At 24.9% G+C, this 20,783-nt stretch overlaps 2 protein-coding genes across 11 annotated transcripts in view; one reads left to right on the top strand and one right to left on the bottom strand.

The window, feature by feature from the left end:
* LOC101241540 (probable voltage-dependent N-type calcium channel subunit alpha-1B) overlaps window positions 1–20,783 on the top strand; it is a 93,168-nt gene that overhangs the window by 17,385 nt on the left and 55,000 nt on the right. For 9 of the 10 annotated variants that reach the window (XR_010639590.1, XR_010639591.1, XR_010639589.1 and 6 more), the window contains 11 exons: window positions 7,884–8,065; window positions 8,604–8,713; window positions 9,105–9,265; window positions 9,357–9,405; window positions 10,557–10,729; window positions 13,403–13,515; window positions 14,677–14,786; window positions 17,314–17,445; window positions 18,456–18,528; window positions 18,655–18,778; window positions 20,570–20,693. Coding sequence is in view for 6 of the 10 variants with exons in the window: in XM_065801173.1 (XP_065657245.1) it covers window positions 7,884–8,065; window positions 8,604–8,713; window positions 9,105–9,265; window positions 9,357–9,405; window positions 10,557–10,729; window positions 13,403–13,515; window positions 14,677–14,786; window positions 17,314–17,445; window positions 18,456–18,528; window positions 18,655–18,778; window positions 20,570–20,693 (1,351 nt within the window). In the remaining 4 variants the exon portion in view is untranslated. The remainder of the gene's footprint in view (window positions 1–7,883; window positions 8,066–8,603; window positions 8,714–9,104; window positions 9,266–9,356; window positions 9,406–10,556; window positions 10,730–13,402; window positions 13,516–14,676; window positions 14,787–17,313; window positions 17,446–18,455; window positions 18,529–18,654; window positions 18,779–20,569; window positions 20,694–20,783) is intronic. The other variant, XM_065801172.1, reaches the window with a different exon arrangement.
* On the bottom strand, window positions 72–2,715 carry LOC136082315 (uncharacterized). Its single transcript, XM_065801170.1, has 2 exons — window positions 735–2,715; window positions 72–665 (listed from the first exon to the last, which is right to left on the bottom strand). The coding sequence occupies exons 1-2, from the start codon at window positions 2,182–2,184 to the stop codon at window positions 136–138; spliced, it is 1,980 nt and encodes a 659-aa protein (XP_065657242.1). The 5' UTR covers window positions 2,185–2,715; the 3' UTR covers window positions 72–135.

Here is a 20,783-nt window from a genome sequence, read left to right as displayed (position 1 = left end):
TGAAATAATATTTATTTTTAACAAGAATATTTTAATTTTTAATAAAATAAAAGACATTTAATTGGCTTAGGTAGTAAAAAAATATTTTTTTCAATATCAACCTTTTTTAAAAATCAAACAACAAATTGTGTTTAGCTACAAAGAAAAAGAAGAAGGTGGAGCTGATTCCCTCAGCAAAGCCAAAACTTCACTGGGGTATTTTTTTAAACTCTTACCATTTTTTTTATGACACTTTCTTAATGATGTTATGACAGGATCACTAGATACAAGTAGCCTGTTAACTAGGTCACGATTTGTGTCAATTCTGGAAGTCTTTCTACTGAAATCTTCCCTAAACTTTTTAAAATCCTTGTTACAGGCCTCTTGGGCCTCCTCTGACATCAGTCCAATTGGCAAGTACTGTCTAGCAATGATGGCATGGCCATGAACTAAAATTTTGTGTACTGATTGTGCCATGTAATACCAGGAATACTTAGATATGTAAAGTTTAAGAGCAGTAATACAGAACTCTTTAAATTTGACAGTGTCAATTTCAAATCCAGATGATAAAGTGACTAGTATGATGTAAAAATAAAATAAAAGAGTTTCATCTACTTTCAAAATTTTGGCAGTTGATTGATAGTTTGCAAAGGCTCGTCGGGCAGTGTTACCATCATTACTGGTACCTACAAATTGTATATATGTGATAGTTAACCTGATGATTTATATAAAAGTATTTATGTAATTTCACTTACCAGATCCTCCACTTTTTGGGAAATCCACAACTAGTCCCATTTGGTTCATAAATTCTGTCTGTATATGTTTCTTCACTTGCATAACATTTTCTTTATCTTCTATAGCTCTAGACTGCCACTTTTGAGTTTCTAGTTTATATCCAATATGCAATACCATCTCAAAAAACCTAATCCAGGCATGCAGGCTAGAAAGACCATATTTCAATTCTAAATTATTAGAATTGTCCAATTTCAGCACCATTTCTAAGTTATTCATGTTTTTTGGAGACACACCACACACAGAGCAACATTGAGTTGAGTTAGTCACATGAGACAGAATAGTTTGAATTTTGCCATCAATCATGGTCAGTTCAATAATACTTTTGACAACCAGTTCCTTTCCATTAAAAGTAAAATTAAAAACACCACATTTTTTGATTTCAGATTCTAAATATTTTGCTTCTTCTATAACAACTGCTTTGCTTTCATTTTGAAAAGAAAATCTTATTGGACGACAATATGCAGTAGATGATGGCTTTTCATTTCGCCATAATAGTACTTTTTTGTTATTACAGAACCCACTGAGTTCTAGTGGTGCTAAGCAGGTAATGAACAGAGATTCTTCTTTTTTTAAGTTACGATCTCCAGCTTCCTCACTACTAATTTGCTTGTACATGCTTTGCCCAGTAGCCCCATCAAACCCAGCCTTGCAACGCAAAGTCAACCGGGTCAAACCATCTAGCATTGTGCTGATCACAGGAGCTTGCACCTCACAAAGTCTTTTTACTGTATGTTTTAATAATTCTTGTAGTGGTACATGTGCTGAATAATCATCAACAAAGATGTTCTCTGGATAGCACTTAGCTTTGGACAATCTTATGTTGTTGTATGAAGGATATATATGGCAGTCACGTTCTTCAGCTCCATTTCTCATAAGTTGGTAGGTTGATTTTGACATGCCACCATCTATAATTAATGCCAGACCTTCATCAGGTGTATACTTTTTAAATTGACTAGAAGGTTCTGATATCTCAGCAACTTGCTTGGCAGCCTCATAATTATACTCATTTCTTAATTTAAGCCTTGCTGAGTGGAGCAACTCATCACTAGAAAAATTATTTATAATATCATTAAGTCTTCTCCTTTTGGTTTTGTCAGAAGCAACTTTAAAGGAACAACTTGGTCTTCCACCAATCTTATGTAATTGACTAGAATTATTAGGCTTAGATATATTATTACTGTATGTAGATTTAAAGTCCTGAGTCAACCAATTTTTATTTTTACTCTCAAACTTTATGTTTCCTCGGTTTGCATCCTTCCATTTCTTTTGATAAACTTTTAAAAATGCAGCACACCCAGTAGAACCCAAATTCATAGAGACTAAAATAGCTTCTACAGACAAAGAAAATGATTTATCACTCGGATTTAGTTGGTCATGCCGTATACGGTTATGGACATCACTTATCTTCATATCAACTACAAAAAAATTAATTTAAAATTATTAGTGCAACCACTATAAACTAATATAACATGAATATGGCCATTATTTTTATTTCAGATATATTTAATTAGGCCAGTACAATAAGCACAACACCTAATAATGACAACAAACCAAAAAATAGGTTTGTCGCGAATAGCATTTTACAACAATATATATTTTTTAAATGTTTACCAAACCTAAAGGGGCAGCTATGAGCAGAATAAAACAGCACCAACAGGCTGTACATATATTGTATTAACTTATTCTAACATTAATATGCTGTTCCAGCAGGTTCTAAACTATATGAGCCACTTTTAACATAATATTTTTATACTATAAACAAGAATCTTACCTTTATATTTCAAAATAAAACTGTGACTTTAATACAAGACCTTGGAATTTGTTATGGTATTTTTTGAAAAACTATCAAATTAAATTTTAATAATATGTCAATTAATTTCGCATATGTTAAATAATTTAAAAGTTATTTGTTGTTATAGTTATGTTGTTATGGTATATTAAAAAAAAAAAAAAAATTAATTCATCATTATATTCAATTGTAAATAATAATTGTACATTTATGATGTACAAAACTACAAATAATGTTTTAAACCATACATTATGCTCTTATAAATATAATGTACTAAGTAGTTGGAAGTATTTCGAAATTTTTTTTTTGAGGTTTTGTCTACCACCTGGCCCACTGTGCAGGGGTGCAAAAAATTTTATAAAATAAAAACATTTAATCAAAATTTATTTTATTTAAACTTTTTAAATAAAATTTAAAAAGTTTAAATAAAATAAATTTTGATAAAATTGATTTTATTGATTCAGGAAATTAAAAAGTAATTGCTGTTTAGAAATTGTTTAAGTACAAAAAATGAACGATTCTACTACTGTCAACAACTACAGTATGAACATTTCGCCATTTTTAGAAAACGTATTTTAACATAAGTTCAATGAGCATGATCATTTTTTGATATTTTATTGTTGCATATAAATAGGTAGAAATATATTATATATCTGGTCTTGTTGTTAAAAAACAAATTTTATGTAACTTATTGTATTTCATTTAGTTCTTTATAACATCCTGTACCTGAAAACTGCCACATAAAAACCATGTGCTTAGATAAATTAAAAAAAAATCGTATAAGTACTTTAAATTAAGACTTGGTGATTTTTGAAGTAAGCCAATAAAGAAGTGTTAGGGAAAAAAATGAGAAAAAAACTTCAAGTGACCAATAAACTTTAAAAAACAATATATATATATATATATATATATATATATATATATATATATATATATATATATATATATATATATTCTATTTTTGACAATAAATTTTATTTTATCGTTAATGAATTTCTTGTTATCGATATTTTAAGTTCAAAGTTATTACTTAATTGATATATTTAAAAAGGAATATTAAAATATCAATTAAACAAAATAACACAAAACTAAATATGAAAAAAGTCACTAGCTTCTTCATGGTCAATTCTCCAGTTTTAAAAAAAAAAAAATTAAAATAAGTGCAAAAGAAAATGAATAAATCAAAATTTACAGATTTACCCTCTGCTTACAATTACACCAACAACAACTGGCCAAGTAGCTGAACATTAGAGCAAAAGACAGAGTTTTGTTGCAAAAATGAATGGCTCTGATTTTGACAAAAAAAGCTTGAGTCAGCTGGAAAATGCCATATCTGTAAAATGTCAGTACATTTTTTAGTTCCTGAGACCAGTTTAATGTCTGACTCTTCATAGTCAACTATTTGGTATAATGATGCAGTAAATAGCTTACAACAGCGCCCTGCACCAGCTTAACAATTATTATGCTACATACTTTATGCAACATACTTTATGCTAAATGCATAATTAATTATGCATTTAGCATAAAGTATGTTGCCATGACTGCCAAAAGTGCGTAAAAATTTCGTATTATTTACATTTTACTGACGTTACAACATTTCACTTCGTAATAAACAAATTTATGGATGTTTTAGATTTGCTTTGAAACATACACTTTAAATGTGGACCGACATGTCAAAGTTTTTAATCTTTGGTTTCAAGATAAGATCGTTTGTCTGGAAAAAAAAAATTGTTGAGTTTATGATAATATAGTGTGTATTATTGACTGTAAAACATGGTGGATGTAATGTTAAGGTGTGGGGCTGTTTTGGTTAGAATGCCACAGGTGACTTTGTGAAAATAGAGGGAGTAATGACAAAAGTAGTTTACTTGTACACTTAAAAAAAATTATGCTATACCTTCAGAAAGATGGGTTAATGAGAAATTTATTTTTTCAAAAAAAAATGCTTGAAGCTTAAATCTAAAACATATTTTTCAAAAACTTGCTTAGGTTATTTGACTGAGTTCGAGAACGATCAAATATTAAATAAAATGATTTAGCCTCCCCAATCACAAGATCTCTCTCCTATCAGATTTTTATGGGAGAAATTAAAAGTAATGTCAAAAACTAAAGCCTAATGATGCATAAGATGTGGAATAAACTTATTAGTTAGTGGCATAAAATTGACTTTGGCAAATTGTATAAGTCGTTAAGTAGAATGCCAAGAATATGTATGGCGGTTATTGTCGCTAAGGGTGATTAAAAGGCAAGTAAATTATAAATTAATCTAAACGGATTAAAAGGAAGGTAACATATAATTCAGGTAGACTTTGCTACAGTCTCTCTCCCAATAGTAGATTTTTTTTGTAAATATATTTAAAGGAATTAAATAGATTTCCATCAGAGGAGTTTTAGTTTATCCTGTTATTAATTAAGTTGGAGTTTATTTTAAAATTTGGGGATGAATGGTTTGAGTTAGTATTAATATACAATAACTCATCATTTGGTTTTTTGAAAGGTTTATATGACTTTTGATAAAGGTTCAATGAGACATTATAAAATTTACAATTTTTAAATTTATGTTTATTTCAATTTGAAAGCCTATATATTTGAAAACTTATATAATATCTTTTCTGATTTTATTGAGCTGTGAACCAGATTTTTTTCATTACAATTAAACCATCATCAAGATAATGATCTCATTTATTAATATTGGCTGTTTTACTTTATATATCAAACATATTCACAAATTTTGCTCCATCATAACTGCCTGTTGTTACACCAAAGCAATCATGTATATCTTTCTTTTTCCATGTTTTCTTATTAAATGAAAGCAAGGTTTTTCTGCAATCCTTTATTATACAAATTGTTTCTTTTGAAAATTAATTTTAAAACAGTCTTCACTTCAAATTGCCTATCTGTTTTTTCTAAACTAAATAAAAGTGCCTGAAGAACATTTTCATCATAAGCATTCCATGAAAATGATAAAACATAAGGCATTACGATGTACTTAACTTTAATTTTTTGATGACGAAGATGTTTTATTTGCTTAAATACATGGTTAGCTTCTTCAGTCCACTTCCACTTTATGCTAATTTCAAACCAAGTAACCCTAACTATGGACTCCTTCAACCCCAACTTTAAACTCCTTTAGCCCCAACTATGAACTCCTTCAATCCCAACTATGAGCTCCTTCAACCCCAACTATAAACTTCTTCAACCCCAACTATGAACTCCTTCAACCCCAACTTTTTTGAACTCCTTCAAAAGTTAAGATTACATGTTAAAAAGTTAAAGATTACATGTTAAATTTTCTGAGCACAAAGTAAACATTCTTTTTTCAAAGTTTAGCCATCTTGCCTGCGAATGTGGCCAAATTTCTTTACCTTTAAGATGGTCCTAAAAAATTCCAGTGTTAATTGCATGGGTAATTTTATACAGATACTTTTGATCATCTAAAAGAGGTTTTAAAACTTCAGAATTAAGTTCTATCATAGTATTAGGTATTAGTAAATTGGATTTTTTCTATGTGATCTTTGACTTTACAGTTAGTAACCTTAAGTTTTCTAATAATAATGATGATAATAATAATAATAATAATAATAATAATAATAATAATAATAATAATAATAATAATAATAATAATGATAACAATAACAATAACAATAACAATAACAATAACAATAACAATAACAATAACAATAACAATAATAATAATAATAATAATAATAATAATAATAATAATAATAATAATAATAATAATAAGTTTTTCAATAATACCAGAAAAAAGTACCAGAAAAGTTATTTTTCAATGTAGTTTTTCCTTTAAGCAGAATCATAAGATATTGAAGAAGTAGTTTAATAAAAAGCGCAAATAATCTAAATTGTATTTGACCCAATTTATGTTCAATGTAATGGAAAACATCGTTTTTCCAACCAATGTTTAAATTAGTTGAGTCCTCACCAATGGCAACTAAAGAGTCTCAACATCATGATCCACATTTCATTTGTAAGGATTATCAGCTGCTCAGCTGCTGCCTAGCTACTCTTTCTTTGGAATTGTTATTAAAATGATATTGATATTTACCTCCAGGTTCAGAACGAACTGAGCAATGCTCTTTTTTATTTTTTTCAAAGTATGTAATTTTTCATTGTCTTGTACTCTCATGTACTTAATTAAATCCTTTAATTAAGTACATGAGAGAAGTCATCAAAGAAGATTTCAGCCTTACCTCAGATTTCTTTCATTAATTTGGATATGTCTTGCTTTATTTTGTTGTGATCAACAAAAAAATCAAAAATATTCTTTAAAAAATTAGCATTTTTTTTTATCATATTTAGTTTTGTGTTATTTTGTTTAATTGATTTTTCTTTAAAAAATTAGCACATTTGTTCCAGGTGTTTTAGAGTTTGATTTTTTCCTATGCAAATATCAACTGATTTGTCTCTGATACATCAACTAATTCCATTTGTGAAGTACTTTTATTATCAATTTATTTCTTTGAGCTTGTAGGGAAAATAGCTACTTTTGGACACATACAAATCACATGAGCTTTGAAGAGACAATCATCACATCCAATTTTATTGCAGCATTTCAAGATTTCGCACTTACGTTTTGTCAAGTCAAATACTTATCAAGTTTTTCTGTAAAAATACTTTTTTTTCGTTGTTTTAAATTTTTTTGTTGTTGTTTCAAGTCTTTTGCCATGTTCTATTCAATCGCAAGTAAATAGACCGCAAAATTTGCAAAGTATGACCCACTCTAATATATGATATAAATTTATATATATATATTTTCCCCAACATCTTCACTTCCAACAAGGCAATGCTTCCAACAAGGCAAAGGCTGCAAGCAACCATTATTAAAGTTGGAAATTAATTGAAGAGAAAAAATGAAATTTATAGAGCAAGATAATAATTGGCAGACAACTTAAAATATTTCAAGTTACAAAAATTAGGAAAGCAAGGTAAAGGAAGCAATTTCCAAATAACTGATGTTTGAGGAAAAAAAGTGGTGAGCATGAAAAAAAGTGGTGAGCATGATAAAGAGTACTTTTCACAAAATATGTATTTTTCATTTAAAAAAAGAATCAAATTAATTAATTATTACTTATTTCAGTTTTTTAAAATAGTTGAAACTAGTCCAGAGTGTAGCACCACATACTGTATTATTTTTACTGCTGTTAGAAAATTGTGAATTTTTGAAAAGTTTTTACTTTAAAACTTTTTATTGAATATACTATTTTGAATATACTATTTTATTGAATATTTATTTTTTATTGAATATATTATTTATATTTATACTTTAAAGTATTCTAGTATTAAATTTTTAATTTTTAAGAAATTTGGAAAAAAGGATTTTTGTGTGGAGTTGATGGTCAGCAATGCCCTAACAACACATTTTGCGAACGATACTGGTTAGGACCGAACAGTGGTGCAATCAGTTTTGATAATTTTATAAGCAGTTGTATCACTGTATTTGTTTGTATTACATGTGAAGGATGGATTGATATAATGTACAAGGTATAATAGAAATAAAGAGATTTTCAAAATTTAGTTTTTATTTATTTATTATTTGTGCAAATTATATTATAAAGTTATGCTTTATAATATAATTTTATTATAATTTTTATCTCATTATGTCTTATATTATTTACAATAATTTAAGAAAAAATTTTAAATATTATAAAAATTGTGACATTTATATATTATATAAAATATTTATATGTTTTTTAGTAAACTAATATAAATTTTTCTGTAAAATTCTTGAATTATGTGTTTATGTATCTTTATTGGGATTTTTTTAATAGCATTTGAACTGTTTTACTATACTTATATAATGAATTGTTTACAAAAAGATGAAATTTTATTGATTGCAAAAGATTTTTTCCTTTATATTCTTTTTTAATTAATCTTAAACTCAAAGAAGTTTGATTTTAAGTTTGCACTTGAATTAAAAATTGATAAAAAAAAATGACTATACTAAATATTATATATAATATATATTAAAATATTTTTATATACTAAATATAATATATACTAAAATATTTTTTTAAATTAGACATTTGACGTTAAAGATTTCAATGGAAACTACTATTGGTTTTATTATTACACATTAGAAATCATTGGAGCACATTTTATAATGAACTTAGTATGTGGAGTTTTATGTGGGTTAGTGATTAAAGGAAATTTTTCAAAGAATTTATTCTCTTTCTAGTCCTTTTTATTATTGTTCTTTTTTTATATTTTTTTTATGCATTTTATAGATTTTCTAGATTAATCATTTAAGAATCAAAGTGAGAAAAATATATTAGTACTGTGTAAATCTCTATAGTAGTAGATAAATATCTTGTAATTTTAATAAACTAGTTATCTCTCAAATTTTAAGAATCTTTTCTAAAAATCTAATCTGAGGGATTTTTAATCTCTCAGATTAGAGTTTCAAAAAACAACATTTATTAATATTAAGTTAAATATATAAATAGGATGTACCTTGGCATTAGAAAAACTCCTTCTTCCATTCTTTTGCCAAACTGAAATGTAAATTTCTAATGTTTTTTAGTGGTTTCAGTAAAGAAAGAACTCGAATTTCAAATCATCGAAAATTTTTAGCACTAAAAATGGAATTAGAAACTGAGCAGTTATCTGAAAAATATGTTAATTGGATTGACCAAGGTCAAAATGTTTTAGACCAAGAAAAAGTTGAAAAAAAAAGTAAATTAGGTTTGCTTTTGAATTTTTGAATTGCATGAAATTAAATTTTCATTTACAAAATTAAAATTTTTTATATTATGTGTTCTTTTGATGTGTTTAGTAGAAAAAGAAGAAGGTGAAAAAGAATTAATAAAAGAATGTGATGTAAGGTACAATTAACTATACTTTTATATATATATATATATATATATATATATATATATATATATATATATATATATATATATATACATATACATACATACATACATACATACATACATACATACATACATACATACATACATACATACATACATACATACATACATACATACATACATACATACATACATACATACATACATATATATATATATATTAAAACTTTTTTTCTGTCCAAATAATGTTTACTATTATCTGCAATTCAAGTTTTTTTCCTAAAAAAAAATTGAAATAATTATAAACCAGCATTCTTAAAACCACTACAAAAAAATTCTTCTATTCTTATTGTAAACTTCTATTAATAAAAAATAGAAGAGAACTTTTTTTTTGTTTTAAGTTTTTGTTTTAGTTCAGAGTCAACAAGAGCTTAAATGTATGCTTTAAATTTGCTTTAAATTTGCTTTAAATTTCTGCCAAAATGCTTGATTTTATTACTTTTTGATTATTTGAAATTATTTGAAAAGAAAATTTTAAAAAGAATTTTAAACATGCTTTTGCAACAACCTTACTCAAGAGTTGCAACATCAGTTTTTATCTTGAAGGATGGGGTGCTAAATAAAGTTTTAAATATATTTCTACGCTTAATAATTTATTTTATTAAAAAAAATTTTGAAAATTTGGGGGGCTATTGGTCCTTTATTGTCATAATTCTTTTTAAAACAATTCCATTTTTTTATGTCAAAATGAAGGGTTTCAAAAAAGCTTAGATCTGATAATAAAGTTCATTTAACTTCATTTTAAACTAGTTTTTATTTTAATTAACATTTTTACAGTTAACCAAGGATTCTATTTATAGTCTTAGAAATAACCTTAACTTTTTAAATTGAATTAGAACCTTTGTTGTCAACATTAGTTTTGTTGTGAGAAAGTTTCTTGAGAAGGGTTTTAGTTTGTGATATTTTAACTGAAAACGTTCTAAAAAGCATTATTACAATTTTTTTTAATTCAAATTTTAAGAATGAGGCTTTGAAAAAACGTCACTCTCTGATAAAACTCTCCCAAAATACCATAATAATACAAAAGTATTTTTTAACAACTTTAAATAACATTCTGCTACTAAAATTTCATTGGATTTAAATGAATAAACTTTTTTTAGGTATCCTCATTTGACTAAATGCATGAATTTAAACTCTGGAGTTCGTATTGCTTTAAAGAGAATTCTATTGTCTTTATTTTTCTATTGGTTAATAATGGGTTTAACTTTTTTTAATGCATTACTATTGATCATTCAGCATTATAATGAACCACAATTGATTACTGATATAACAGGTACTTTAGTTTTTATTAATAATGCAATGTCTAGTTAAACCTTAACACTTAATAATTGTTTGATAATAATCAATTAAGAATAAATTTAATGATAATTGATCCATATCATTTTTAAAAATTAATTATAGGGAGGGTTTATAAATTTTTGTAACACAAATTCACATATGGCATTAAATTTGAAGCTTAATTAGTTAAACATTATAAAGGGCTTTAGAGAAGAAATATTAACTCAGTGTTTTAGTCAAGGCTTGCTCAGGAGGGTGAGCCTCTTTAGTTAAACTTTGAAAAAATGTATATTTTTTTAACATTTAAAGTTAACTAAACATTTAAATTTAAAAAAATTAAGCAATTTCATTAAAAGTTAACAAGATTGTGTTATGTTTTTCTTATTAAGTTTTTCACATTCCTAGAAGCAATGTTAATTACTTTTTAAAAGCAAAACATTATGACTTGAAGTGATAGATAATGATGAGTTCTTGAGAAAAGCATCAGTTTTCCAAATATATTTCTAAATTTAAAAGTATAAATAAATGAAGTTGATATTTTTTACCAAAGTTTTATTGTAAAAATATTATTTTTGTTAGCTCTTTGGTCTCAGTACATTTGATGGTTTTAATGTTTGAATTTATCTTCAAGCTCTTCAAATAGAGTTTCAAACTTTATTTCAGCTGAGATTGTTTAATTACTATAGATAACATAATCACCAGAAATTACTATAGATAACATAATCAACAAAAATTACTATAGATAAAATAACAAAAATTACTATAGATAACATAATCATCAAAAATGCAGAGTAATCAGTTATGATTTATGAGATGTAAAGTATTTTTAAACTTTAAGATACTTTTCTTAAAGTGTTGTTTCTATACATTTTAAATTATTGACTAAAATAAATGTTTAAAAAAACATTGCAAAAAAAAATGCTAAGAGCTGATCTCTTTATCTGCCAAGATATTACTGATATCTTTGATTATAGAGAAATAATTAAATGCAGTATAGATTATATTTGCTTAAAATTTTGTTTTGTGCAGGCATTATAACTTTTTTCCTTATAATTTTTAAAAATTAAAATAAATTTCAAAAATGTAATTAATCTATTTTAGGTAAGTTGCTTTTTTCTTGGTAAGTCTTCTTCACTGTTTAGGAGCATCGCCTGCCCTAAAAATTTTGAAAACTTTTTTAGTGGAAGAATGAAAATGTTGAATAAAGCCATATAGTATGACCAATATGACAAACTTGAAATAATAAACATTTTTGATCTGTAAAGAGCCATGTTCTTTAACATTCGTTTTTTAACGTAACAAGGCTCTTAAACATAACAAAGAATTGTTAAAAAATTGTCAAACCTTTATGATACCTTCATGATTTCATGACAAATAGTTGAGAAAACAATCTTTATGACATCTTCATAATTTCATGACAAATAATTGAGAAAGCATCTTTGCTAATCAGATGATTAGAAGATTGTTAAAAGGAATCTATTTAAATGAATGTATTTAAATTATTCTCATAGAAACTAGTTAATATAAGTATATAATTCATAGGTCAAAAAATTATGTAAGGAGCACAAATATTTTTAAAAGATAGAAATTTAAAAATTTGGTGTTGATGATGGTGGACACCGTCACAACATAGCACTGTTACTACTTTGATCTTAAACAGCTTTTAATAAAACTAGTTATAGAGCTATCACATATTTCTTAATAGTTATAGCTTAATACTAAACAGACTCAGAACCATTAATTTATTTATTAATGACCTAAAATTATCATTTTATATTTTACTACATAAAAAATGATATTTTTAAACTAAAAATGTTTATTTATAAAAATGTTTGATAGTATTTTTTTTTTATAAAATGATTACTTTTGAAAATTTTGAAAAAAAAGAAGTTCTCTAAGTTCTTTAAACATTTTGTAGTTGTTTTTTTTGAACATCAATAAATGCTTATTTATGAAATGCTCATGAACTGATAATGTCATTATCATTAATCTTTATCTTGCCAAGTATCTTATGGTTTAAGTTTAATCAACTTGTATAAGTTAAAAGTATAATTACTATAGCAAAAGTTAAGTTTCATTTACTTTTTTTTTGTCTAAAAAAACAAATAAAAATAACATCACATGATTTCAAGTAATTTGAAGTATGAAACTGACATTTTTTTAAAATGCAATTGAAATTTTTTTTCTACAAACGTTGTTTACATTTATATTGCTTACATTTATATCTTTACAATCTTTATATATAATATATTTGTATCAAATATTATATAATAGTATTATGAAACAATGTAATATTATTTTATGATATTTTCATGTTTTTATACATATGTTATAAATATATAAAATTAAACATGATTATGATGTAACATTATGATGTAAGTAATAGAAAAGAAAAAAAATTGGATTACATGACATAAAAAACAATTTTTTAAATATTGAACTCTTCATTTAAAATTTATTTACAAAAGTCATTTCAAATAATTATTTAAAATTATTATGTTTATGTTTATTAAATTAAGTTTATAAGTACATTTATTATTTATAGTAGGTTTATAATTTTTAACATTATTACTATTTTTTTAAATGCTAGTTTGTATTAAAAAAAAATAAAATTAAAGATTTGTACAATATAATGAAGGTTTTTTATCTATTACTGTTTTGTTTTTAGGTTGGGCACAAAAAGCATTTATGGTATTTTTTACCTTGGAAGTAATTTTAAAGTTGTATGCTCTTGGTCCACAGTTGTACTTTTCTAAACTGTCTGATAAGTTTGAATTTGTTGTTAGTATTTTTTATAAGTTTGACTAAACTAGTTGATTGTGATTGGTTGTTTTGTTTTTAAACAATTGTTATAAGAGAATCAATCTGAACAATTAACAACTTTGAAAGAACTTGTTTACAAATGTTGTACACTATAAAATATGCATAATTTTCAAAAAAACAAATTAGATTTTTTAAAATTTCTGTACACTTTACAGAAGTTTTCTTTTTTTATACTACATCTACCAATTAATAATACTTATAAAATAACTTTCATATTTATGTATGCTTTAAGTTGCAGTACCTGCTGTGTTCAGGCTAAAAAAATGAAAATTTAAATGACTAATTTTAATTATAATATAAAATAAACATAATATAAACATAAAATGTAAATAAATATAAAATATAAATATAAAATTTATTTTTAATTTTATTTAATTATATTTTAGTTTCACAATGATTTTAAAAACATGATGTTTAATATTATTTTAAAAATTAACAAATTTTTCATTTTAAATCAAATTCATTATATCTAAATTTTTTTGTATAATTTTTCTATTTTTTTCTCTTAAAAGGTATGTTTTAATATAAAATGTGAAAGTAATACACAGTGTTATTAGTAAATTTTACAGACTTATATTATACAGGGTATCTGGTAAGAGATATGCCAAAATACAGACTTTTACCCTTATTTTAATTTTTTTTCTATAATAGCAAGTTTAAATGAAAACCTCAGGTGACATTTGGTGGCTTAAAAGCATAAGTCCTAATAATAGACTCTATAGTATTCGAAACACTATTGAAAGTTTGAAAGACAAAAGTTTTTATTTTGTCTATATGAAAAAATGAAATGGGCATAAACATATACAAAAAGATTATCATGCAATTTATCATGGATAAAGTAATTGATTCTTGATCTATCATTAATAAATCATTTGATCCTTGATCTATCATTGATAAATCAATTGATCTTTGATGTAGTGCATTTGTTTTATTTTAGTGAGCCAAAAATGAAAAGTTAAAAAATTAGTTCTCAAGAAAAGATTGTTTAAGTCATTATACATGTAAATCTCAAAAAAAATGAATGATCAGCATTATTTTTAAGATCCTAAATAAATCAAATTTATTTTACAACTTTACTTCTTGTAAAAATCAAGTTACTTATGATGTTTGATGTTTTAGGTTATAACTTTATGGCTTTTCGATTTTTTTTTATTGAAATATGCTGGTTTCAACTTTGCTTTTTTTGTTTTGCATCAGCTGCAACTTAACAGACTTTTCCAGCACACAAGGTAATATTTTATCTATTTTGAGTTTTATTTTTAAACATCTCTTTGAAAAGTTATAATTAGTTTTTTTATTTAATGTTTAAATTTCTTCTTTGAGTATTTTTTGCTATAAACTACCTAATAAAATTTTTTATTATTGCATAAAATTAATAGTCAAATAGCAAGATGTTGTTTTAATTTTTATACAAAAAAGTTGTTCAACATTTTGAAGTGAGCCTCAAAATTAATATTAGTAACTCGTTCAAATTAGAAAACTATTATACAAAAGTTGTTATAAAAGAAAATCTAGAAATTTTGACACAACGCTGTTGATGTCACCTCCTCTAAGTGCAAATTCTTCCTCTAAGTGCAAATTCCTCCTCTAAGTGCAAATTCTTCCTCTAAGTGCGAATTCTTCCTCTAAGTGCAAATTCTTCCTCTAAGTGCAAATTCTTCCTTTAAGTGCAAATTCCTCCTCTAAGTGCAAATTCCTATTCTAAGGGCGAATTCTTCCTCTAAGTGCAAATTCTTCCTTTAAGTGCAAATTCTTTCTCTAAGTGCGAATTCTTCCTCTAAGTGCAAATTCCTCTAAGTGAAAATTCTTCCTTTAAGTGCAAATTCTTCCTCTAAGTGCAAATTCCTCCTCTAAGTGCAAATTCTTCCTTTAAGTGCAAATTCCTCCTCTAAGTGCGAATTCTTCCTTTAAGTGCAAATTCTTCCTTTAAGTGCAAATTCCTCCTCTAAGTGCAAATTCCTCTTCTTAGTGCGAATTCCTCCTCTAAGTACAAATTCCTCCTCTAAGTGCAAACTCCTCCTCTAAGTGCAAATTCCTTTTCTAAGTGCGAATTCTTTCTCTAAGTGCAAATTCCTCCTCTAAGTGCGAATTCTTCATTTAAGTGCAAATTCCTCTTCTAAGTGCGAATTCTTCCTTTAAGTGCAAATTCCTCCTCTAAGTGCAAATTCCTTTTCTAAGTGCGAATTCTTCCTCTAAGTGCAAATTCCTCCTTTAAGTGCGAATTCTTCATTTAAGTGCAAATTCCTCTTCTAAGTGCGAATTCTTCTTTTAAGTGCAAATTCCTCCTAAAGTGCAAATTCTTCCTCTAAGTGCAAGTTCTTCCTCTAAGTGCAAATTCTTCCTCTAAAAGCAAATTCCTCCTCTATGTGCAAATTCTTGCAATTTTTAAGCAATTCTTCTTCATCCATGTTTTTTAATGATTTAATTTTATATAAAAATCCAAATATTTTTGCAATAATATTTAAATAATATTCTTCTTTATAAAGTTATTTAAAATATTTAAAATTTTAAATTTAAAATAGTTTAAAAATTAAAATCTTTCTTGTGTCTTTGTTATTTGTTTTATTACCAAATTAATTTTTTTTTTGCGCTAGTTTTTCTTGAAATTGATAGAATTTTTAATCAAAACTCTTTGCTATTGTTTGTACACTCCTTCGCATTTCTAGATAATCATTTGAAATGTGTCTGATGCACCGATCTCTTAATTAACTAGTCAAAAAAAAGAATTAAAATTGAATAATAGAAATAGTTTAAAACTATAAAATAATAATAAAAATAAAACATACTGAATTAAAAAAAAAACAGTTTTGAAAATTTAATTAGTTTTTGCAATTAATTGGTTTTTTCCATTGAGTGATACTTCTCTTAATTTTCTCAACTACATAAAAAGAAAAGAAAGTGTGAAAACAATGTAAGAATCATTTTTTACCATTCAGGATAAACCTACAGTTAGGTTGAGTTATTAAAATACAATAAGGTATAATTGAGTATATATATAAAGTATAAAAATATAAAAGCATTTAGATCAACAATCTAACATCATAATTTAAAGAGCTGAACATACATTGACTAATTTAAGGAGAACATGCAAAGGAGTTGCTGATACATGAACTTAAAGTTTGGGTTGGGGCAGCATCACTTAATTTAAGGTTTTTTCATTATTCTTCATTTTTTCTTTCTTTTTATGAAAAATAATCATATTAAATTAGGTTGCTAAAAAGAAGTTAGTAAATGTATATACCAACTTTTTTCTCCGCGCATTGACCTTGTTTGTCAAGGTTTGTGTTTCAGAGTTATAGAGGGTTGTAACCACAATTAGAGCACCCTCCTTGACTGTAGTGACCTCAGCTTTGGGAGGTGAATTAACATTAAGTATATATATGTATATATATATATATGTATATATATATATATGTATATGTATATATATACATATATATATATACATATATATATATTTATATATGTATATATATATATTTACATATATACATACATACATATATATATATATATATATATATATTTATGTATATATATTTACATATATACATACATACATATATATATATATATTTTTTTTTTATGTATATATTTATATATACATATATATGTATGTATATATTTATATATACATATATATGTATGTATATATTTATATATACATATATATACATATATATGTATGTATATATTTATATATACATATATATATATGTGTGTGTGTGTGTGAACATATTTTATGCTTTGTTTTAGAGTGTGGGGATCTATTAAGAAATTAAAGACGTCAATATTTTACAGCATATCATCTGTTTTGAGTTTGATTCTGCTTTTTTTTATTGCTGCTGTCAGTTTTGCTTTACTTGGAATGAGTCTTTTTGGAGCAGTGTAAGTATATCACATTTTTGTCAGATTATTCATTGAATTTATATGGAATCAATATATCAGGTGTTCATGATATATGAATACATCATATTCATGATACATATTAGAGAGCAATATTTTTTTTTAACTTCATAGTTTAGTAATTTTTTTTAAATATATAAACTTGAGTTTAAAAAAATTAGTTGCAAAACTTTTTAAACTTTAACAGTTGTTTTTCTTATTTTTTTCTAACTTTAACATATTTTTTTCAAATATTGGAAAAAATTGGAAAATAAAGTCAAGTCAAAAAATCACATTGTAGATTTCAAAAAATGTTCCGGAACTTTATATGTCAATACAATTAAAAATTTCAATAAATTTTATGTTATAAAACATAAAAAGAAAAAAACTTGAAAATTTTAATAACTTTCAGGCACATGTTTTACTGACGCGAGGGTTTCTGTAATTTTATGTATATTAAATTGCTTGAACATGCATGTGTTGCAAACTTTTTATGGTTTACCCTATATAAGAAAATCACATAAAAATTTAATAGAATATTATTAGTTCAGTTGATAAACCTTTTCATATTTGAAAAACTCTGTCTAAGTAATAATATTTTTATAAAAATTAGAAACAATGTTTGTTTTTTGTCCAAATTTTTGGTAAATAATGTATTAACATTTTTTTTTTCTAGATTTTTGTTAAATAATGTATTAACATTATTTACCAAAAATCTAGAAAAAAAATAAAATAATAAAAAAAGTTTACCTGATAAGAATAATTTTTTTTTTTTTTACATTTAAAAACTTTTTTTGTTTTTGTTTTTAATTTTTTTTGAAAATTTTTCAATTTTCAAAACAAATTAAAAACAAAAACAATTAACTTGGAAATACAATAAATAATATTTATCAACATTAAAATGTACAAAACAATGATTTGCAATTTTAAAATGATGCAAACATTAATCAATTTAAAAAAAAAAATTTGTTATGTTTACATTAATATTTTTAAAGTTAATATTTTTTTGACAGGTGGTACAATATAGTTCCTAAGCCACGTACAAACTTTGATGATTTTTTTAATTCTATGTTGACTGTTTTTCAGGTGATTTATTAACTAGTTGAATTTTATTTTTACAATAGATAAACAATAATTTGATATTTTTGTTAAGTTACTCAATAACAGTTTTAAAAAATGTCAAATAAAAACCAATCATGTTTCTATGTTTAGATAATGATGGGAGATGGTTGGAATAATGTTATGTATGATGCAATCAAGGCAAATGGTGGTGCTGAAAAACCATTGGCTCTTTTATCATCCTTATATTTTATTGTTGTAACTATTGTTGGAAACTGTATCCTTTTTTTTTTTGTCAAGACAAATATTTTGTTTTATTATTTGTAAATTCTTTTTAAATTATTGCATCCCAACAATAAAAAAAACCAAGTAAATGTACTATATGTATTGTCATATTGTAACATGTATGCCTGTGTCATATTGTAACATGTATGTCTGTGTCATATTGTAACATGTATGACTGTGTCATATTGTAACATGTATTACCTGTGTCATATTGTAACATGTATGCCTGTATCATATTGAAACCTTAACTTTTTTTTTGGAACAAATACATATTTCTTTTATAATTTTTTCTGACCTCTTCTTCTCTTTCTAAATTCAATCTGATCTAATTTTGCTTTACTTCACTCTAAACAAAAAAATTCAATTAAAACAACAACAAAATGAACAAAAACCTATTCTCTAATCTCTGCTTGAAATTCTTCTCTATCCTAGCTTTCATGACCTCCATCCTCTACTTGAAATCTGATCTGGATATGTCAAAAAGCAAATCAAATTCTTCTAAAAACAAACTATGTTTTACTTGCGCTTTTTTCTTTGGTTGAACTTTTGATACTTGAAGCAGATTTATGTATTTTTCATACATCTTGAAAAGGTTTTTCCTAAAAAAATGAAACTTTTCGGAGGTGAAAAATATAAACAATAAACATGAAATATTTAAACATAGAAAAATAGCATTAAAAACTTTATGATAGAATCAGTCTGAATTGTACTTCCAAATCTAGTCCTCTTCCAAAATCTCTGGACTTCTTTCACCACAGAGTTGTTTCCTTACTTTCTGACACACTTGTTGTCTTGGCAAATATAATTAAATTTACTGTTTTATCAAAGTTTATTTTATTACCCATGATTATTGAGGATTACTTTATTATCCATATTTTTCTTGCAGAGCTTGAATTAATAGCATTTGTCTGATTGCATATACAAGTAGTACATGGCTAAAAATAATCATGTTATGTAGAGAGTTATTTCAAGTTGCATAAATTAGACTTAATGTAACTTGTATAGTTTTGGTTTTGAAATTGCAGGTGAAAAAACTACAACATATTCTAAATACTTTATAAATTATATTTCAAAAAAAGTACAAAGAAAAATTTTTTATAATTAAAGTAAAAAAAAAATTCTTGTTCTTCACAAAAATTAAAAAGCAGCAACTATAAGTAATTCTATAAGAGTTGTCCTAAAACTTTAAATTTAAAACTTTTGTTCTTTTTGGGTTAATTGACTAAGATTTTTTTTGTGGTTTCAGCTCAAACATTTTTTGAAACAATTTATTACATGTATTGCTTAAATCCTTTTGGGCTGTACATAAAATTTTTATTGATAGTTCTAGTTAAATGCTTTGATTTATGAACATTTGGTTGAGCTTTTCCTTACTTAAATCAGACTAATAGTCAGTTTAGTATACTATTATCACTATTTTAACCAAGTAAATTCTTACTATATGTTTCATAATTTAATAGACGCCAGTCAGATATATACATATTACAATTACTATTTTGACCAATCAGGTTCTTATATAACTTGACTGCAGTCAGTTTAATACATTTTTAACTTTATTACTATTTTAATTTTAAAAAACTTTTTAAATTTAATTTTAATTTTAAATAAAGCTTGACTCATAACTGTTAATAAATATATTTATAACTATTAATAAATATATTTATAACTGTTAATAAATATATTTATAACTGTTATTAAATATATTTATAACTTTTAATAAAAATATTTATAGATAACATTAATGTTAGAAATAATTAATTTTCTTAACTCAAATTTATTTAAGATGTTTTAATAAACATTTTTTTGGCTATTGCATTAGACAATATTTCATTAGCTGAAAGTGCTAACAAGGAAACTGTAGAAAAAGAAACACTTAATCTTAAAGAAAATGAAAATTTTAATCAGGAGTAAGTTACATTTTCTAAATTCAAATATGAAAATTGTTAGAAACCTATTGAGTAAATGCAACAAAACAAATTAATTTTTTAATATTTTTT

This window comes from Hydra vulgaris, chromosome 07, assembly GCF_038396675.1.
Source record: "Hydra vulgaris chromosome 07, alternate assembly HydraT2T_AEP".
Lineage (NCBI taxonomy): Eukaryota > Metazoa > Cnidaria > Hydrozoa > Anthoathecata > Hydridae > Hydra > Hydra vulgaris.
The sequence above is the reverse complement of the archived record's forward strand: the minus strand, read 5'-3'. Positions and strand labels throughout refer to the sequence as shown.